Here is a 22,843-nt window from a genome sequence, read left to right on the forward strand (position 1 = left end):
ATACATTTACCACATACAATTTATGATTGTCTTAATAATGGTTACTAAATTATTATAAAAACAGTGCACAAGGTTTTCATGTATGCATAAAGAGTTATTTAAAAGTCAACCATCATCCCATCACATAGTGGATTTTAAAGGTTTATTTTCTTATTTCGCACTTCGAATTCTTTCTTTTCTTTTATATGCAATGATAAAATGTTTAAAACATTTTGTATGCCCTGTTTACACTCAACACTGTGGATAAGTATTTATCTATGTTATTTAAAATTTTACATAACCATTTTTAACGGATGCATAGCATGCTACCATGTGGCAGTGTCATAACAAAGAATTCTTCCACTGTCAGACACTTCCAATTTTTGGTAAAATAATTAATGATGCCATGTGTATGCTGAATATAACTCTTTGGTTGAACTTCAAGGTTAGATTACTTTTTGGAAAGAACTTCCAAAAAGAGAATTACTGAGTGAAAAGCAACAAAACATTGAAGGCTCCTAACAAATGCAGTTTTCCACTTACACCAACAGTATTTAAAAAGTGCCTATTTCTTAGAACCACCTTTGACTAGTATTAAATAGGATTTTAAAATAGGATCGCTCATATTTTAAAATCTTTGATAATTTGCTTTAATTTGTATGTATTCTTTGATAAATAATAACACCATTATTGTGTTTTCCCTTTTGCGAATTATCTCCTATTGTTCTCTGGCCATTATACCATTAGAATCTAGGTTTTTCTTCTCAATGTTTAAGACAACAGTCCTTTCTCTGTCATTATATTTTCCCAGTCTTTTGTTTTTTAATTATTTTCATTGATTTTGTTGTAAAGTATTTGATTTTTATGTGGTTAAATGTATCTTTTATTTTCCATTGAAATGTTTTCCACTGCTTTTAAACTTAGAAAGACCTCCTCTATTCAGAGATTTGACTTTTTTTGTCTGAATTTTCAGTTTAGGTTTTATATTTTATCATTCGTTTTCTCTGAAATTTAGTAGTGTACATGTAAAGTAAAAATGATCTACAGGGAATTTTTTTTCACCCAGATAACTACTTGTTCCAATACCATTGTTGAATTTCAATTCAATAACAATTTATTTAATGTATATGTATCTAGCATTACATATCTCTAAATATAATTATGTTTTAAAATATGGTCAATTTATAATACATGACTAAAAAATTCAATTATTATTCTACATCCATGTATTATCTAGATATGAGTAATCAAAAAAATAAGACTCTTCACCTTATCATTATGAATACAATAAGCATTCCTAAAGAGTATAATCACAAATGGACCAAATTCTCCAAATATAAGTAGTGAAGTCATCCTTTTCCTAAGCTAACATTGCACAAGTGGAAAGAATTAATGTCCAGAAACATGATCTTGGTACACTTGCTTCCCAATGTACTTTGACAGAAGTCTTACTTGAATATAAGGTCATCCACATCAGTCAGAGTAGCACCTATGCTTTTCAACAGCAAGTTGACAGAATGAACTGCAAACATTTCCTGTTTTTCTTTGTCTGATTCTTCCCCTCCGGAACCCAAAGACAAACTCAAATGCAACTAAAAGAAAAATAATGTTCAATAAATGAAAGCTAAAAGTGAAAAGTTTACATATTTAGGATCCAGGTAGTCCAGAAACGAACCAAAAAAGTCTTTCAATTAGAGTCCTAGTGAAAGCTATTATTTGATACCATACATATAGCAGAACAACCCACTTACATTTGATTCTCTTTGCTTTTTGATAAAATACAAATTAGTCTGATCCAAAATCAGAGTTCTAATTTTATGCAATGTATATAAATGCCACTGTATTCAAATGAAGGAAACCAACACACTTTACAAAAATGGCATAATCGTTTTAAGAAGAAAAACATGTCAACTGGCACACAAGTAATCTGCCAGTCAAAATAATAGATAATAACAATAATATGACAATTAAGGTAAGTTAGCAAGCTGTCAAGTTTTTAAAAGTATAATAAGGTTTTCAGCTTCCACAGATCCTCCAACTTAGTATTTAAACATGAGATTTCAGATTCTCATTTAGCTGCTACTTTGAACTGAACCATCATTAGTGCAATAGTGCAAGAAGACATAGGCAAAAAGTAATTCAATATGTGTAAATAAAGTAGATGAATTTCCTTTCTCATTTTTTCATTTCCTAGGCATATTAACTAACCAATATAGAGTTCAAGTAAAGTGGACTTGGGGCAAGGCCAGGAAAACCTGTGGTTAGTTTTTTCTTTCATGTGACCCTCTGCCCAAATGACGAGTCTAGGAGTGCTGGGATCCAGGAAAGGTAACCACGGGTAAACACTGATCCAGCCCTTCCCTAGGGCAATGTTACTATGGGCTATGAAAATAATTGTTGTTCATAATCTTTGCCATTAGACTTCATTGCACAATTCCCACTGTGCCTAAGAACACGAATAGGTAAATTATCAATCATTAATATCCCTCTAGAATATAATATCCATGAAGCTATTTTATACCTCCACAGCAACTTTCATCATAAGCATTCAGTAAATATTTGTTTAAGGTATTGTTCAATCCCACAAATAACTGATTTTCACTTAAAAGTGAAAAAGAAATGGTATATTACCTATCACATAAAACATTATCAATTTTAAACCTGACACTATCAATATGTTTGATATCACCAAACTAATAGATCAATTTAAAATAATAATTCCATTTTAGAAATCCATTCATTTAGCTGAAGAACTGGTAAATGCAATTGAAAGTAATGTGCTGTAAACAGTTTTTGAGAATGTAAAGGATCATCAATATTTTAAAGAGTTACTTAGTTATAAATCTGGCCCATTACACAAGTTTAGAGCATTATGGTTGATAGCATTTGTGAATTTATGAATTTACTAAGCAGTCACCTTCTCCTAAAAAAGCTAAAAAGAACAACAAAAGGGAAAAAAGAAATGGGTTCATAAAGTACAAAATCAGGCAAGTGAAAGGTATCCAATTTTCCACTCCCTTAGTTACAATCAAATTTTGGAAAGGGGGAAAAACACCACATCAACAGCATAGTACCTACTTCAGCGTTTTCACATTCTGGTTACAGGACCCATTATAGCTCTCTGTTTAGACAGTGATAGTAGTTACAAAGTGCAACCAAAACGTTAAACGTTGGCAAGCACTTCTACGCTTAATTAAGAAATGCTTTTGTCAGCTTCTTCTTTGAATGAGGGCGTTATTAATTCAAAACTGGAGAACATGCTCTGGCGGTTTCTCTGTGGGAATTGTGGCTGTACATATGCTACAGAGAACTGTCTTAATTATTTCGATTAATCAAACAAAATTCCCACCAAATACATGATGCAACAAATTAAAACTGACGTTGGTCCACAGACCCTTTAAAAAGTTCTATAATAACTTCACTAAATTTTCAAAATAATAATTACAACAAACCTTCACAGGAGAAATATGGAAATGTTCAAAGAAACTAAGAATTGACATATCAGTCATTGAAGTCTCCATTAATTCTGCATTTAGAGCATCAATATCTTGCTGGATTAACTTTGTCTGAAAAAAATAAAATCAAGAATTTCTATTTTAATTTTTTTCTCTATTAAAATTCGTTCAAAAAAGGCTGATTTAAATTTTTTTAATTTTATATTTTCCCCAAGAAATAAAAATTTTTACCCGTCTTCTTTCAGCTTCAGGGTCTGTTGTTGGGGTAAACAGTGCAATAATAGCTCCTAGAAACCCTTGATCAATTTTTAAGGCCATTTCCTGAATGAGGACCATAAAATACCTAAGAAAAAAAATTTAAGATGGAAAAGGATTTCTACCTAACCTTTTAATTTTCAATGTTAAAACTTTGATTTCAGTGAAAAGCCACAGTTACATCTTGTTCCTTCATCTCCTAAAAATTATGTTAATAAAAGTCTTCTTAGATTGAGACTTTTTCACTGGAGTGAAAGCTTCACTCAAGGTAATACTGCTGCATTAACACTTGGCACTTACAGTCCCAAATGCCACATTCGTCATGTCACAGATGAAACAAATACAACCAGATCATGTAGCATGTATGATCCAATTTTTAAAGTTCACAGCAATTACATTAAAGAACACAGCTCACAAATACATATCATTTAGATTTCACTTACTATTTTATATTCTAATTGAAGTTATAAAGGGAAGAAGATGGTTGAAGAAATTCTACACTTTAAAATATGTAGAGACTACTAGTAAAATAAGTTGAAGCATAAAAGATTACTTGACCAAAAGTGAATTAAAAGGTTCAGTTGGAAAATACTTTTTACATGAAAGTCACTTTCAAAAAGAGTAAGATTTATTTTCAAAGTAGATTCTGATTTTAAATTCTTTTAGAGAAACAGCAGGAATCTTTACTTACTTGAACTGTAAGACTTTACTATACTCATTAAATCTTGTGATGACACTCACATCAATGAAAGGCTTGGGCTCTAAGAGGAAGAAGTAACACATAAAAAAAATAATGCTTTACACTAGGTCAAACTAATGCCTATTTAACTTTTATAAATAAGGTATATCTATGTCACAACTTATTTTTTTTTACCTGAATCTAAAGCAATAGATTTTGGAGGGGCAACAGGATGAAATACAACAGGGAACATTGCACCTGGTAACTGATTATCAACCTGAAAGAAAAGAAAACCAACTTAGCAAGATTTCAAATAATTTAAACTTTTAGTTTCAAAGATAACGTTATAGAAGAGGCCACTACTTTCATCATAATTAAGTGTCCCCATATGTATGTGATGTAATTAGAAGTTTCATTTTAAATCTGTAAAAGTTATATACCTCAGCAAGGGCAAGGCTTTAAATAAAGGACTATATAAATACTCTCATAATTGTATTAACAGTGTGCAGTATGTACATCATTAATGAAAATATTTGTATCGATGGATCCTGTGAGATTTCAATTCTCTATGGTTTAAATAAAAGTAGAAACTGAATATGAAATTAGGGGATAAGGTAAAAAGAAAAAGAATTAAAGTAGCCTAAACAGTACTTAACAGCTGAAAGGAAGGAAGGGAGGGATGCTGGGAGGGAGCAAGCAAGCATTCAAAAGGAACCTCCAGCAAAGCTCTGCTCTCTGTCCTGAAGAATGACAAAGGAAAATCTTATTTGGGGGTCCCATGACAAATTCAAAGAACATTTAAGAATAACAATCTCAGTGCAAGAAAACCCTTTTGCAAGCTAATTGATCAAAATTAGTCTCAACAGTCATGAAGTTTATAAGTAAGATGTTGAATAAACAGAATATGTGGAAGAAGGGGAAAAAACATACAAAGAAAAGATACCAACAATGTAAACTATATAGTTGTAAAAAAGAAATTTCATTCCCAAGATTCCCTAAGTGATGATAAATACTTATTTGAGAATGACAATGTTACCTGAAGCCAGTACAACCTGGCCCTTAAACTTCTCTGGTGAGAAGATTGCTTAAATTCAATCTGAATTCCTGATAAAAAGTCTCGCTTAATAGGGCAACGAATAGGGAGGCGCATTTCCATTGGATCTTTATCAAAATTGACCTAGAAAAAAAGCACGTTTTTGTGATGAGCTGATATTAGCACAGTAGCTATTCCATTTTTAATACCTGTTTATTGATCAAATTGAAAAAATCTTTATCGGTATGTCTCACCAACAGATCTATCCTAAGGTGATCTACAGTTGAGATCTCTGAAGCAAAAGCACCACCTTTCTACCAAAGTTATTAGAAAAAAAAGAAAACAATTGTGAAACTTTTTAAGTATAGAAACTATAGTTTAAAAAACATGCTTTATGTAAAAGAAAACTTCCTCAAGATACGAATAGTTCCAGATAAGTCTTTCTTTCTTTTTTTTTTTTTTTTGGAAACGGGGTCTTGCTGTCACAAGTGCAGTGGCAAAATCACAGCTCACTGCAGCCTCAACCTCCTGGCCTCAAGTGATCCTCCTGCCTCAGCCTCCCAAGCAGCTGAGAATACAGATGTGACACCACGCCCAGCTAATTTTAATTTTTATTATCTTTTTTTTATGTAGAGACAAGGTCTCACTATGTTGCCCAGGCAAGTCTCAAACTCCTGACCTCAAGTGATCCTCCTGCCTCAGCTTCCTAAAGTACTGGGATTACAGGTGTGAGTCACTGCACCTGGCCCAAAGATAATTCTAAGCAAACTCTGTTTTGCAATCAATAATTGATAGCTTTGTCATGTCTGACATGAATTATATAGTTTTTTATCATTTAAGTATGGCCAAAATTGATGGGGGTGCTGGGGAATGTAACTGGTGACAGTGCTAACCAAACCACCAGGCAACAATAACAAAGAGTAACTAAACTGCATGATTAAATTAGAGCAAGCTGGAAATTGCAGTCAAGCTTCTGCAGACTTCCTGGAGCATAGGTGACTTTTAGTTTTAACTGTGTAAGGGCCCAGGTGGAGTGCATCTTTATTTGTGGATGCCCACTCATGTCCAACAATCACTCACATTTAATGAATTTACTTGAGCAGCTTTTTATAGGTTTTTCCTCAATGAAATATGTAATTTTACACAGTCTTTATTTAGCAATATATATTGGTGTCATTCAAAATATAAAAAAAATTCAATGAAGCAATCTTAACTTCTCCCTAATCTTTCTGAAAACAAGTTCCATAAGACTATCTGATTTGTAAATAGAATTATAAAAATATAAAAATGTAATAAAATTATTAAAACACAGGTTTGAATCCTGTTTCACAGTATATGATTAAATAACAATATATTTTAATTAAAAATATACTAATGTGTTATCATTAGACACACGAATCCTATTAAGAAATAAGTTTATCTACTAATAAATAAGTTCATTTCTGCACACATCTTTACTTGGGCATTACAATTTTACTTAATACCACCACCAAGAAAATACACATATAAAAATCAAAAGAAAAGAATTTTGGTATACCTCAAAATTATTATCTAGCTTAATCCAGCCATGGTCTCTTGATATTTGATGTTTCTGATAGGATTGTTCCAATAAGATTATCTGCTTTTGACTAAATGGCTTCCATTTCTGTTTTGGTTTCATCTCCCAAACAACACCAGAACTAAATAATTCACACAAAAAAATTAAATTAGTAATATGTATTTAGGTCTGTGGAACTTTATTCAACTCCAGATTATTGTAACTATTATTTTCCTATGAAAATTACATTGGTATAAGGGACTTCTTAAAGTAACGAACTATACCTGTGTTGCAAGAGTACAATGCTAAATGACGAGTTAATGGGTGCAGGAAATCAACATGGCATATGGATACATATGTAACAAACCTGCACATTGTGCACATGTACCCTAAAACCTAAAGTATAATAAAAAAAAGAGTACAAAAAGGAAAGAGGCAGGCAAGAAAATACTTTTTCTATCAACGTTGACATCAATCAACTAAGGGACTGGCAAACTTTTTCTGCAGAGGGCCATATATTAAATAGTAAATATTTTAGGCTTTCTGGACTGAGACAAAATTCAAGTTATTACATAGGCAACTTAGATACAAAAGAGAGAAAAAACTCCCATAAATTTTTAATTGATGAAATTTAGAATATAAATTAACAGCAATTCTTAAAAACAAGTCTATTAATGAAAAAAAAACTTCTTTTGTGAAAGTAACATGTCAGTTAGTGTTATTTATTACCAAAACCTATTGTAAATGTTCATCTATTAATGGTACTCTGTAATGAGCATCTTTAAAAATGCCATTTCACACAGATAGGTGCTGCCAAATACTGATATTGATCAATGAGAATTTATTATTTTACTTGAGCATATATATCACTTTGAAGGCATTTATAAAATTCTATTAAATTCTTCTCTTGATATTTGCCTTTTAGTATATTAATACATTACAGGTCAATCACTTCCAATTCAAAGTTAGGCAGGAGCTCCTCAATCGCACAAATGAATTTTGAAATGTGGAAATTTCCTTACAGCTGCACTGAGGTCAGAAAAAATGTTGCTGGAACTGGAGTTGCAGGCCTTAAAATATATCCTCTCCACATATATGTGGAAGTGGAGATTTTGCTTCATGTTTTAACCTTGGACAGCACAGGAAGTACATGGAACATCTTGATATTACTTGCGATTCAAACATTAGCTGTCTTCAAAATTGACTATACTGTAGTATAAATTTTTCACATAAGCACTGTTTGTCTTCTAATTTTAGCTTGAAATTCATTAAAAAACATCATCAGTTCTGCAATTATGCAACAAAAACTAATTTTCAGAGCCACTATTATTGCATCATCAATTCTGCAACAAAAATTAATTTCCAAAGCCACTATTATTGGTGTTTAATAATAGTGATTCAGGGTGGTTCTTTTTGTTCAAAAAAATTTTAATCCTGGCCCAGAACTCAGAGTACAATAAAAAGTTACTGCTGCCAACCCATCAAACTGCTGTATGGTAACACAACTCAGAACATTCAGCTTCTATTTGTGGCAAAAATTCACAGAACTGATGATAGTTAAGTCCACATGAATTAATAAAGTTTACTATTTGACACTAATGGTTTGATAACAAAAGATGGATTGCAACATTTTCTACTAAGTACCTGCTCACAAATAATACAATAGGCTTTAAATGCTTTACATTTTCACTAGCTTTATGAATTTGTCCAACTAAGTCTTTTTCTATTCCACACATATTTTTCCCATAATCACCTGTATCTATCTTCAGGTTGTATTAAATTAGTATTTCTTCAGCTTGTTTGAAAATATTCTCACCTGTAGTTGTCCTAGGCAAACTATTTATAGAGGTTAATCCTTTAGTCACTTCAAACTCAGCGCTGACTTCTCAAATATACAACTGAGCAGTATTGGTAACATCTGTTGACTCATCAAGAGCCAAGGGAAACCACTCAATATCATTTGCCTTGTTTTTTTAATTGACTATTGATGTTGTTCTGAATGTCTTCAATTCTTTAAGCAACTGTTCCTACTGAAAGGCTAATGGCCTTAAGTTCATTTTCTCTGGATACAATTTTTTAGCTGCTGCAATCAGACACAATTCAATTAACTCACTATTGGTAAAAGACTTTCCTGGCTTTGCTAACAAATAAGTCACTCAGAAACTTACTTTGCTTGCAGCCTCATTATTGTTTTTTGTGTTTGTAAAGATATTCTGTGTGATGACATATTTTGCCTTAAATTTTCTAATTTTTCTGGCCATTGCTTTCCTGTGATTTGAAAATGTTATGGTAAGTGCTTAGTTTGGAAACTATATTGTCAACATATATTGTATTACTTCAGCAGAGTTGTAGTTTCACAACATAATAAAATGATGCTTTTTTAAATAAGAATACACATTTCATTATGCCCTAAAAGATGAACATTCAAAGTTCACTTTTCTCTTGTTTTGATACGATGGATATATATCAGTAATATAAAAAATGCTGCAGAACAATATGCACTAACTCAAACATGCTGTGATTTGTAGTGCACTGAGTAGCAATGTCAAAGAAGCCACGTAAAAGAACAGAAATCACTGTGTCCCAACAAAACATTATTTATGGGTAACAAACTGAATTTCATAATTTTCATGTGTTATTTTCTTTTGATTTTTTTCAACCATTTATAAATGTAAAAAAAACTATTCTTAAATCAAAAGCTGTACAAAAACAGGCATTGGGTTAGATTTGGCTCATAGGCCAAACTTTGTTGGCACCTGAATTAGAGAATACTAAAATCTGTAATATTTTATTTTACATAGCTTGTTTCTATTAGTCAATGACAGTGTTAACAATGTCCTAACTATAAAATGTATTTAGAGGATACCAGTCAATGAAGGCACTGAATAAAATATCTACTATAGACAATATAAATCCAACATTATTCATGATAAAAACTCTGAGACAACTTAAAGGGGAACTTCCTCAACTTGATAAAGTGCACCTACAAAAAACTTATAGCTAACATCATAGTGAGAAACCAGATGCCTTCCCACCAAGATTAGGAATAAGGCAAGTATGTCCACTCTCAACCATTCCCACCTCAACATAGTACTGGAAGTCCAAGATGTGATAAGACAAGAAAATAAAGTTGGGAGTGAAGAAATAAAGTGTCAATGTTCACATTTGACATGACTGTCTAAACAGAAAATCCCAAAGAATCAACCAAAAAAAACTCTTGTAACTAATAAGCAATTATAACAAGATTGCAAAAATATAAGGTTAATATACAAGTCAACTGCTTTCTTACATGCCAGCAATAAACAATTAAAATTTAAAATAAAAACAGAATACCATTTACATTAGCACCAAAGAAACAAACACTTAGGTATAAATAAAATCAAATACAATGTGTACATGATCTAAATGAGGAAACTACCGAAGTCTTTCAACAAATTATGTTGGAACACCTGGACATCCATATGCAATAAAGCAAATCTAGACACAGAGCTTTCATCTTTCACAAAAAATAACTCAAACTGGATTAGACTTAAATATAAGTTTGAGATCAGCCTAGACAACATGGTGAAATCCCATCTCCACAAAGAAATAAAAAATATCAGCCTGGCATGGTGGTGCACACCTGCAGTCCCAGCTACTCAGGAGGCTGAGGTGGGAGGATTGCTTGAGCCTAGTTGGCAGAGGTTGCAGTGAGCGGTGATTACACCACTACACTCCAGCCTGGGCAACAGAGGGACACACTGTCTCAAAAATAAATAAACACATACATACATAAAAATAGATAAATATAAAACACAAAATTATAAAACACCTAGAAGATAATAGGAGGAAATATAGGTAACTTTGGGTATAGTGAAGACTTCTTTTATACAACACCAAAAGCACAATCCATGAAGGAAGAGAATTGATAAGTCTGAGGTAAAATATAAAACTTCTGCTGTTAAAAACAGTTAAGAGAATAAAAAGATAAGCCACAGACTGGGAAAAAGTATTTGCAAAACACACGTCTGATAAAAGACTGGTATCCAAAATAAACAAATAACTCTTAAAACTCAACATTAAGAAAATAACCTAATTTTAAAATGGACAAAAGATTTGAACAGGTGGCTCAGGAAAGAAGATATATAGATGGCAAATAAGCATATGAACAGATCCTCAACATCATGTGTCATCAGAAAACTGCAAAGTAAAACAATGACATACTACTATATCCTTATTAAAATAGCTAAAACCCAAAACACTGACAATACCAAATTTTGGCAAGGATGTGGAGCAACAGGAACTCTCATTTATTGCTGGTGGGAATGCAAAATGATGCAACCACCTTGTAAGATAATTTGATGTTTCTTACAAAACTAAACATACTTTTATCATATGATCCAGGAATCACATTCCTTGGCACTTACCCCAAAGCAGAGAAAACATATGTCTACACAAAAACTTGCACATGAATGTTTGTAACAGCTTTATTCATAATTGCCAAATGCGGAAGCAACCAAGATCTCCTTCAATAGTTGAACGAATAAAGAAACTGGAGTAATAGTCCATTCACACAATGGACTATTATTCAATAAGAAAAAGAAATGAGCTGTCAAGCCATGAAAAGAAACAAAGTAACCTTAAAAGCATATTGCTAAGTGAAAGAAGTTAATTTGAGGCTGGGCGCGGTGGCTCACGCCTGTAATCCCAGCACTTTGGGAGGCCAAGGCAGGCGGATCATGAGGTCAAGAGATCGAGACCATCTTGGCTAACACAGTGAAATCCCGTCTCTACTAAAAATACAAAAAATTAGCCGGGCGAGGTGGCGGGCGCCTGTAGTCCCAGCTACTCAGGAGGCTGAGGCAGGAGAATGGCGTGAACCCCGCAGGGCGGAGCCTGCAGTGAGCCGAGATTGCGCCACTGCACTCCAGCCTGGGCGACAGCGAGACTCTGTCTTAAAAAAAAAAAAAAAAAAAAAGAAGTTAATTTGAATAGGTTACATACTGTTTGATTCCAACTATATGAAATTCTGAAAAAAGAAAAACTGGAGACAATAAAAAGAGCAGTGGTTTCCAAAGGTTTAGAAGACGAATGGAGGGATTAACAGAAGGAAACTGAGAGACTTTTAGTGCAGTGAAACTATCTTATATAATGCTGTAACGGTGAATACAGGTTATTACGCATTTGTCAGAACTCATAGAACGTACAATACAAAGAGTAATACTTAATGTTACATATAGAAGTTAGATAATAATGAAGTTAGATAATAACGTAGTATCAATATTAGCTCATCAATAGTAACAAACGTACCACACGACTGCAAGATGTTAGTAATAGGGGAAACAAGAGTGCGGGTACATGAAAACTATTTTACAGTTTTTCTCTAGACATAAGGCTGCTCAAAAAAAAGTCTGATTTTTAAAATTATGTAACTGGTGTTTTTCCTTTGAAAATCTAGATTTCACTGAATGTGTACCAGGTCATAAAAAAGGTAATGAAGTTATTTTAGGTAAATTTTTAAATTTTCTTATAAATAAAGGTAAACCTGACAAACCAGGACAGCATATACAATATTAAAGTAAAAAGTTTTATCGAAGAACAAAAGGGAAAATTGGACCTGTATAACTAAAAATGATTTCCATGTTTAGTTTAAAAATACCATATAATACTGAAATATATAACAAAGAATGCATTGCCTATCTACATATAAATATTTTAATATTATATTAATGGTATGTATGATACCGTTTATAACCATTAGTTTGTCAGGTGTTGTGCAAAGTTCATTACATAGATTATCTATTTACTTTTCTCCTTAATTTGCTTTTCTTTCCCCAAACATGTGTTTATTGATAGATCCTATCCTGGTTATATTTGGTATCATGTCAACCATTCTACCCACCAGCCTCTAAAAAAGAGTAAGTCTTTTACCAAATTGTCATTTTTAAAATCAACTAAATATTCTAATATTTTTCTTATACAGGTATAAATAGAACTAGAGAAAATAACTGGTCCCATAACTATTAGAAAATTCTAAATGGCCACCCATTAAAGATTATGTACTCATATCAAATACAGCCTCCTCTCTGAACCTTTTTTTCCAATTTGTTTCTGTTGGTTTCCCCTGACTCACGACAGTTTGTCCAACCTCTACTGCACACAACAAACTAGTCACTTATACCTCTGTACTTCCATTGCGCATGTACATCCTTCTTTGTACATCCTTTCCTTTTCTCAGTATTTTTGTAACTCATTAAACACACACACACACACACACACACACACGCACACACATAAAGACAACAAGGAAAGAAACAAACCACTTTTTTCCCCCGTGAACTGACAATGAGTATGGTGAAGACAAAGACAATATCTTAGTCATCTTTCTATCCTCGGGGCTTTTCAACTAACAGTTCAAAGAATTATTCAGTAAGTTTTACTGAATAAATATACAGCATACCAAAGTCAAACCAGGTATCTTTTTACTTTCCTCAAATTGGCTACTATGAATTTAAATGCCTTTTAAAGGTTTAGGATGTCTTATTTTCCTTCTTGCATACCTGGTTATCCCAATATATGAAACTTCCTGCTTGCTTTCATTGTTAACCAGTGAAAGCCCAAGACTGTGGAGAGACAAGGTTATTTCATAATCAGCCTGTTCCATTTCTTCTGCCTGCAGTGCTTTGGAAACCAAGGCAACATCGTCAGTGAAAAGCAAAACTCTCTGGCGCCCATCCAGAAATGATACCCAGTGTATCTGGATGTTTGCATCATATGGAAACTGTCCACATCCATCCTGGGAAGAAGAAAGACTTCATTAAACCCACACATAGTAACTTTTTATTATGTAAAATTGAACTATAATAACTGAGAAAGATTAGAAAAGTTTAAGAAGCACTACTATAAATTGAAAAATTCTAACCATCAAAATGACATAAATTAAGCTATAATCTATTTTAAAATATACTCACCAATTATTTTCAAAAACTAAGACTAATAGTACATAGTTTTTTAATACCTTAGTCTGAATTACCTAGTGAGTGCTGAAGGGCACAGAGCAGGATTCAAGAGGATCCTTTGGTGGCACCAATGCGATAAGATGATTCTTTGTCTCCAAGTCGGAAAACAGAATGGTTCAGAAGTTTATTAGAAATGTAACCTTAGGCCAGGTGTGGTGTCTCACGCCTATAATCCCAGCACTTTTGGAGGCTGAAGCGGGCAGATCACCAGAGGTCAGGAGTTCAAGACCAGCCTGGCCAACATGGTGAAACCCCATCTCCACTAAAAATACAAAAATTAGCCAGGCATGGTGGCGGGCACCTGTAATGACAGCTACTCAGGAGGCTGAGGCAGGAGAATTGCTTGAACCCAGGAGGCGGAGGTTACAGTGAGCTGAGATAGCATCATCGCACTCCAGCCTCAGCGACAAGAGCAACACTCCACCTCAAAAAAAAAAAAAAAAGAAAGAAAAGAAAAAGAAATGTAACCTCAGACAAAACCAGCCTAGCTTATTTTTATGTTTTCATGATCTATAACATAGGAAATATTTATGTAAATCACACTGGTGAAGGTTATATGTAGCACTTAAAAATATGAGGCTTGATTTGGTCAGTGTTTTCAGAGGTTAAAGTAATAAATTCCACTTCATTCTGGGTTTAATAAAAATAGAACAGTTCATTTCAATGAGCAGTACAAGTACCTACTATGTACTTTCCATTCCATGCTTTCCAGGGGAGAAAAAAAAAAAAAAACAACTGAAGTTATCAAGAGTATAAGAATAGTTGAGTGTCATTAATGTTCAAAATTTACTAATACGTTCAAGGTACATTATATGATCAAAGAAGCCTGCCCAATTTTTTTACTCTAATAAGAAATCAAATTTTCAAACATATCTATTAAGAAGGTGAATTCTGTATCTGTAAACTACAAAATGTGCTATGTATCTTACTTCACAGTTATTATTCCAATATTATCTGACTCCTGTTTTTCATCTATGTCATGTGAAGTACAATAAAATATCCCCAGGTAATTGTGTTTCAGTTAATTTCTAGCATTTTAAGTTTTATATGTTGATGCAATACTATTTATTGCATGAAGGTTTATGGCTATCACTCCTTCTGTGTCATATTATCATTATCTATTTAATAATTTTGCTTTGAATTGGTCAGAAATTAAAATCAACAGAGGGTGATAACTCCAAAATGAAAGAGTAGAAACAATGTGTCTTCACTCTTTACCACAGAAAACCAAACATAAACTTCTAGTGCCAAGATTATCACCAGAAATATCCCAGAACTTGAACCTGAGGCTGACACAATTCCTGGAGCCACAGAGAAGTGAAAAGCTCCATGCAGATGGTAACAGAAATGAACTTCTCTACCCACAATGCCTCTCCCCGAATCTGCCTGGCACTGCATGCAGGAAATTCCTCTTAGGCTCACAATTTCTACACTGGATAAAGTGAGATCAAAGCAGAAAGCCAGCTTCCCCACCATCTTGGGCTCCCTTGCAGGAAAACCACTCCTGGCTCAGCCCATGGGAAGCATCACAAGTGCCTTAGGAAGAAAAATCCCCCAAAGGAGGCTACAGACAAAGAAGGGAAGCAGGATTAAAAACTCCAGCCCAAGAATTTCTGCTCTTTATTTTAGCCAAAGGAAACACCTATTCAGAGTGGCTGTTCAGCAGCACAACATTGTGGGAGGCACAGCCCATAAATTCTGAGGAGGAACCCTGGGCAGCCTTCCTACATAGCTGGGATATCCCCTTTGAGATGCAACCCCTTCCCCACCACTGGAGACAGTACTGCCAAACGTTTCTGAGAACTGAGGCAAACCAGCAATTACACCACCATCTAGTGCTGAATAGGAGACAGTGATCTAGGATAAAGGGGACCCACAGGCAACTGCAAAGGACCTCTAAGCAAACATATTCTAGAAAGACCAAAACAAGCCAGAGAACAAACACTGGAATAAATAAATAATCCTTCAATGTAAAGCTATAGACGCGTGTCCACAAAAAACTATAGCAAGCAGGCAACCTTGGCCTCTCCAAATAGACAAAGCAAAGTACCAGTGACAAACTCTGACAAGACAGCCACGTGTGAGTTCTCAGATCAAGAATTCAAAGTAGTAATTCTAGGAAAGTCAGCAACTTCCAAGACAACACAGAAAAACAATTAAGAAAGTTATCAGTGAAACTGAAACAGACTGAAATAATAAAATTAAACAGAAATGCTGGAATGACGAAATAAATTTGCTGAACTGAAAAATGTATTAGAGGCTCTCAACAGCAGACTGGATCAAGTAGAGGAAGGAATCACTTAGCTCTAAGACACGCTACTGGAAAATACACAGAGGAGAAAACAGAATAAAAAAGAACAAAGAATGCCTGCAAAATATAGAGAATAACATCAAAAGAGCAAATCTAAGAGTCACTGGTGGTCAAGAGAGAGGTGAGATAGAGCAAGGGGTAGAAAGTTAATTAAAGAATTAACAAGAAAATACTTTCCCTATTGGAGAAAGATAGAAATACACAGGTAAAGGTCACAGATCACCAAACAGATTCAATCCAAATAAGACTACCCTAAGGCATATAATAATCAAACTCTCAAAGGCCTGTGACAAAGACAGGACCCTAAAAGTGGCAAAAGAAAAGAAGCAAATCACATATAAAGAAGCTGCAATTTGTCTGGCAATTGACTTCTCAGGAAACCATGCCCTGCAGGAGGCAGTGGGACAACATATTCAAAGTGTTGAAAGGGAAGAAAAAGCCTGCCAACCAAGAATATTGTATCCAACAAAGCTTTGTTTCAAACATGACAGAGAGATAAAGTTTTTATCAGATAAACAGAAGCTGAAGGAATTCATTAACTCTAGACCCATCTTACTAAAAATGATAAAAGGAGTTCTTCAATATGAAAGAAAACAATGTTAAAATGAAAAAAAATTTGGAGGCATATAACTCACTGGTAAAACTAAGTACACAGACAGATTCAGAATAATCTAACACCATAATTGTGGTGTATAATTCACTCATATATCTAGTATAGACAAATCTATCAAAAATAATAATAATAACAGCAACCTCTTAATAGGCAATATAAAAAAGATATAAATTGAGACAACAGAATGCCAAGATGTATGGAGGATGGACTTAAAAGTGTAGCATTTTTTAGTTTTTCCTTTTTGGTTTCCTTGCTTTCCTTTCTGATCAAAGTTAAGTTGTCATTTGTTTTAAATAATGTATTGTGTCTATAAGACGTTTTTTGTAAGCCTCATGGTAACCACAAAGCAAAATCCTATAATAAATATACCAAAAATGCAAAGCAATGAACTAAAAACATACTGTCAGAGAAAAACCACTTAAGCACTAAGGAAGACAGTAAGAAAAGAAGAAAGAGGGGCATTATAAAAGAACCAGAGAGGCTGGACGCAGTGGCTCATGCTTGTAATCCTAGCACTTTGGGAGGCCGAGGTGGGTGGATTGTCTGAGGTCAAGAGTTTGAGATCAGTCTGGCCAACATGGTGAAACCCCATCTCTACTAAAAATACAAAAAAATTAGCCAGGCGTGGTGGCATGTGCCTGTAATCCCAGCTACTAGGGAGGCTGAGGCAGGGGAATTGCTTGAACCAAGGAGGTGGAGGTTGCAGTGAGCCGAGATCGCACCACTGCACTCCAGCCAGGGTGACAGAGCAAGAATTCTACCAAACACTTAAAAAATGAACTAATAACCATTCTACTCAAACTCTTCAAAAAACAAAAAACAAACAAAAAAAAAAACTGCAGAGCGGGGAATACTTCTAAACTCATTTTACAAAGGCCAGCATTAACCTATTACTAAAACTAGACAAAGATACAACAACAATTACAATCCTCAACAAAATACCAGCAAACTGAATGCTGTAACACTTAAAAAATATCCATTACTATGATCAAGTGAGATTCATCCCAGGTATGCAAGGATGGTTCAACATAAGCAAATTAACATGACACATGACATTAATAGAATCAAGGACAAAAACCACATGATCATCTCAACAGATGCTAAAAAAGCATTTGACAAAATTTGATATTGCTTTATGAAAAAAGCTCTCAACAAACTAGGTACAGAAGGAACATATCTCAAAATGATAAAGGCTATATATAACAAACCCACAGCTAACATCATACTGAAGAGGGAAAATTTGAAAGCCTTTCCTCCAAGATCTAGAACAAAACAAAGATGCCCACTTTCACCACTTTTATTTCACATAGTGAAGTCCTAGTCAAAGCCCTCAGGCAAGAGAAAGAAAAAAAGGGCATCCAAATTTGAAAAAAAAAAAAAAAAGTCAAATTATCCTTGTTCACAAACAACATGATATTACATTTAGAAAAACCTAGACTCCACACACATTAAAAAAAAAGAAAAAACCTGTTAAAACGGATAAATTTGGTAAAGCTGCAGGATACAAAATCAATATATTAAAATCAAATGGCTGGGCACAGTGGCTCATGCCTGCAATCCTAGCACTTTCAGAGGCCAAGGCAGGTGAATCGCTTGACCTCAGGAATTTGAGACCAGCCTGGGCAACATGGCAGAAGAAAAAAAAAAAAAAAAAAAAAAAGCTGGGCTTGGTGGTACACAAATGTAGTCCCTGATATTTAAGAGACTGAAGGGAGAATTACTTGAGCCTGGGAGGTTGAGGCTGGAGTGAATCATGATCACACCACTGCACTCCAGCCCAGGTGACAGAGTGAGACCCTGTCTCCAAAAAAAAAAAAATCAATTGCATAGCTTCATGCCAACAACAAACAAACTAAAAAAGAAATCAAGAAAGCAATACCATTTACAATAGCTACAAAAAATATATAAAATACCTAGGAATAAGATTTGACCAAAATGTATAAAGCTATGAAACACTAATGAAAAAAAATGAAATAGGACACCAAAAAATAGAAAGATATCCCTTATTCATGGTTTGTAAGAATTTAATATTGTTAAAATGTCTCTACTACCCAAAGCGATCTACAAGAGCAATGCAATCCCTATCAAAATACCAATGATATTCTTCACATAAACAGAGAAAACCTAAAATTCATATGGAACCTGAATAGCCAAAGTAATCCTGAGCAAAAAGAATAAAGCTGAACACATCACACTAACTGACTTCAAAATATACCAAAGTTATGGTAACCAAAACATCGTGGCAGTGGCATAAAAACAGTCCAATGGAACAAAATAGAGAACCTGGAAATAAATCCATGCATTTACAGCCAACTCATCTTCAACAAAGGCGGCAAGAGAATATACTGGAAAAAGACAGTGTCTTCAATAAATGGTGCTGGGAAAACTGGATAACCATATGATGCAGGAGAATTAAACTAGACCCTTACCTCTTGCCATATGCAAAAATGAAACAGAAATGGATTAAAGACTTAAATCTATGACCTGATACCATAGAACTATTTAAAGAAAACATTGGGGAAATGCTTTGGGACATTGGTCTAGGCGAAGACTTTCTGGATAAGACCTCAAAAGCACAATCAACAGAAGTGAAAACAAACATATAGGATTACATTAAGCTAAAAGGCTGCACAGCAAAGGAAACAATCAACAAAGTAGAGACAACATACCGAAAGAGAGAAATTATTTGCAAACTATCTGTCTAATAAGAGATTAATAACCAGAAAATATAAGGAACTCAAAACACTCCACAAGCTTGGTGGAGTGTTTTGAACTCCTTAAAAAAAAAAAATGTGATTTAAAAAAGGGCAAAAGGTCTGAATAGGCATATCTCAAAAGAAGATACACAATGGCAAACATGTATATGAAGAAATGTTCAACATCACTAAACACAAGGGAAATGCAAGTCAAAACCACAATGAGATTATCTCACCCCAGTTAGAGGCTTTAATTAAAAAAAAAAAAAAAAAGAGATGCTGGCATGGAAGTGGAGATAGGGAAACACTTGTACAGTCTTGATGGGAATGTAAAGTAGTAGAGCTACATGGAAAACAGTATAGAGTTTCCTCAAAAAACTAAAAATAGAACTATAATCCGCAATTCCACTGCTTGGTATATATCCGAATGAAAGGAAATCAGAATACTGAAGGGGTACCTGCAGTCCCATATTTATTGCAACACTATTCACAATAGCTAAGATGTGGAACCAACGTAAATGTCCATCAATAGGTGAAAAGATAAAGAAAACGTGCTACATATACAGAATGGAATATTATTCAGTAATAAAAATGACTGAAATCCTGTCATTTGCAGCAATATGGATAGGACTGGAGGTCATTATGTTAAGTGAAGCCAGTCAGGTACAGAAAGACAAATAACACATGTTCTCACTCATATGTGGGAGCTAAAAAAAAAAAAAAAACAAGTGTATTTTATAGAGAGTAGATGTTGGTTACCAAAGGATGAGAAGGGGATGGGAGGGAACAAGAGAAGTTGGTTAAGGGGTACAAAAATATAGTCAGAAGGAGTAAGATCTTGTGTTAGCTAGTATAGTAGGGTTACTATAGTTAACAATAATGTATTCTATAGCTCAAAATAGCTAGAAGTTTTGGAATGTTCCCAAAATAAAGAGAAATGTTTCAGGTGATAGATACACCAATTACTCCAATTTGATTGTTGCACATTTTATGTATGTATCAAAATATCACATGTACCCCCCAAAATGTACAACTATTATGTATGAATTTTTAAAAAGAAAGAAATTAAAATCAACAACTTTACTTTCTTTTTGCTTCCATTTGCTTGTTAAATCTTTACCATCTATCTTCATGGTTATAATTCTCTGTAAGCTTGGCTGAAACACAACTCTTGTAAACAACTTACAGTTAAATCTTATTTTTTAATTTAATCCGAATGTTTTTATCTTTTAATAGAATTTAAACCATTTTCATTTACTGACATAACTGATGGGAAGCATGGTCTAGCAGAAAAAGTTCACAGACTTTGAAGTCAGACAGATCTGATTTTGAATTCAAAGTTCCTATCATAAGAATTAGTGATAATATATAAAAAGCATTAATATATGATATGTCCTCAATAAAATGTATCTGTCATTTATTATATACTTTCTTAGGTTTCTTTCTTTTACTATAACAGCAAAGTTTTACTTATTTTCATTTTCTCATTGTTTTGAAATTCCTTTCTCACTGATTTGAGTTCTACCAATTGATAGCTTTTTTAAAAAGATATAATCTTTGTCATTTCTCTAATAAAATTCAGGATTAAATGGGATATAAATATATAGTATGCATAGAATACAGTTTCCCTTCTCCCCTTACACTTTATTTTGCTGTCTTTATCTTTTATTTCACCTTGCTTTCTCTTATTTCATAGTTGTCATGTCTTTATAACTTAGTTGAGGATGCCAGGCATACATTTTGAAATGCTTCTTCTGGTCCTGTAGTAAAAAATTTTTCAGAGGTATGACTACCTTCTGAATCAATAGGATAATGCTACCTTTTTCTAATGAAGTATTTTTTTCATAAAGCCCATGTTGGGGTTTTTTCTGTTTATCATACTTAAATGAGGAAAGATCTGGGTAAACCTAGTGTTTGCCAACAATGTATGATTTTCTCTGAACTCCCCTGTCATGTCCACTTGGGCCTAAGCAGAACTCCCTTCTCTGATCAACTGAGTGGACAAGGACATGAACGATTTCGTTGCTTATAGCTCAACTTTCAATACGTGGCAGACTATCTGCTGACTGAGGTGGAATCACCCTCTCTTCCTACTGCCTCATTCTGTAACACCAAATAGAAGAGAAACATTAAAAACTGAAATCCCTGACCATGCTGTTAACAGAATTCTTCCCGGATCTGCTTCTATACACAGACCTTTATATCCTCCTCCAGAATGTCATTGCTACCTTCTCTCTAGTATCTATATGCTACTTACTGGGAGCTACAGTTGCTGAGTAGTATCAAATGTGAGGAGAGAAGAAATGAGGATAATTCAGTAACTACTGACCAATTACTATTTTAAAGCAAAAGTCAAGAAAGCCTTTTAACAGCTGGCATTATTGGATAGTGAACAATGGACAATGACTCTATTTAAACTCTTTCATCATGGAATATATTCATACAGAAACTGGATGATACATTACTAATGCAGGAGCAATTCCTATATCAGATGGGAGGCTGGTATATGAATCCTTTGGGCCCTTTCAGAGGCTAAGAGTCTAAAAAATAACATATTTAATCAACTCAGCTACCTAAATATTGTTTCAATAAATATTTCACTAAATTTCTTACATGCGATAATTTGCATACTGTCAGACTTCAATAATTAACAAAATACATAGCTGTGCTTAGGAAAACAAGCTTTAAAAACTCATAGCCAAAAGTGGCATAGGTATGTTCAAAATAAAATTGTTTTTAACTTAGTCTTACAATTCCTTACTTTTAAAATAGGTAAATTAATTGAAAAGGTGCTTTACATAGGCAAGATAAAGCAGGTCTATTTTTTAAATTGTAAATAAATTACTTTGATTGATCTAAGGCAATATACTGGTTTGAACTACAGTATTTGCCATCTAAAGTCCAAAAGCTACTTATTCTGGAAATACTTCCGATTCACTTTTAGTTCAGTTAGGACAAGGAGTCAGTGAAGACAGCTTCTCTACTTCCTTCACTGTCAGGTAACTCATATAGCACTCATTCACGCCAAATGATACCTTTAACAGATCATGTTCCCCAACATTTGCTGCGTATGTCCATGTAAGTTTTCTGGTACCAGTAGGATCTGCCCAGGCAAAAAGTCGAGCCTGTCTTGGCAGCAAGACCATTTCTTCTGGTGACCCACTAAAAGACAATGAACAGAGAGAAAATCAGAATATTCTGGAGATAAGAAACCCAAACCTGTAGTTTACTGAGGACGGGATTAGCATAAAAGTCCTACGAAATTGCTTTGGTTAATAAAACACAAC

At 33.9% G+C, this 22,843-nt stretch overlaps 1 protein-coding gene across 8 annotated transcripts in view; it reads right to left on the bottom strand.

Annotated features, from left to right (window-relative positions):
* The window catches only part of VPS13C (vacuolar protein sorting 13 homolog C), a 192,724-nt gene that overhangs the window by 25,463 nt on the left and 144,418 nt on the right, over positions 1 to 22,843 (bottom strand). For 7 of the 8 annotated variants that reach the window (XR_004030533.1, XR_004030529.1, XR_004030532.1 and 4 more), the window contains 9 exons: positions 22,592 to 22,718; positions 13,478 to 13,713; positions 6,939 to 7,080; positions 5,405 to 5,545; positions 4,564 to 4,645; positions 4,381 to 4,450; positions 3,666 to 3,777; positions 3,432 to 3,545; positions 1,432 to 1,571 (listed from right to left, as the gene is read on the bottom strand). Coding sequence is in view for 3 of the 8 variants with exons in the window: in XM_030814508.1 (XP_030670368.1) it covers positions 1,432 to 1,571; positions 3,432 to 3,545; positions 3,666 to 3,777; positions 4,381 to 4,450; positions 4,564 to 4,645; positions 5,405 to 5,545; positions 6,939 to 7,080; positions 13,478 to 13,713; positions 22,592 to 22,718 (1,164 nt within the window). In the remaining 5 variants the exon portion in view is untranslated. Of the gene's footprint in view, positions 1 to 1,431; positions 1,572 to 3,431; positions 3,546 to 3,665; positions 3,778 to 4,380; positions 4,451 to 4,563; positions 4,646 to 5,404; positions 5,546 to 6,938; positions 7,081 to 13,477; positions 13,714 to 22,591; positions 22,719 to 22,843 lie in introns of those variants that run through there. The other variant, XM_030814510.1, reaches the window with a different exon arrangement.

The sequence above is a fragment of the Nomascus leucogenys genome, chromosome 6, assembly GCF_006542625.1.
Source record: "Nomascus leucogenys isolate Asia chromosome 6, Asia_NLE_v1, whole genome shotgun sequence".
Lineage (NCBI taxonomy): Eukaryota > Metazoa > Chordata > Mammalia > Primates > Hylobatidae > Nomascus > Nomascus leucogenys.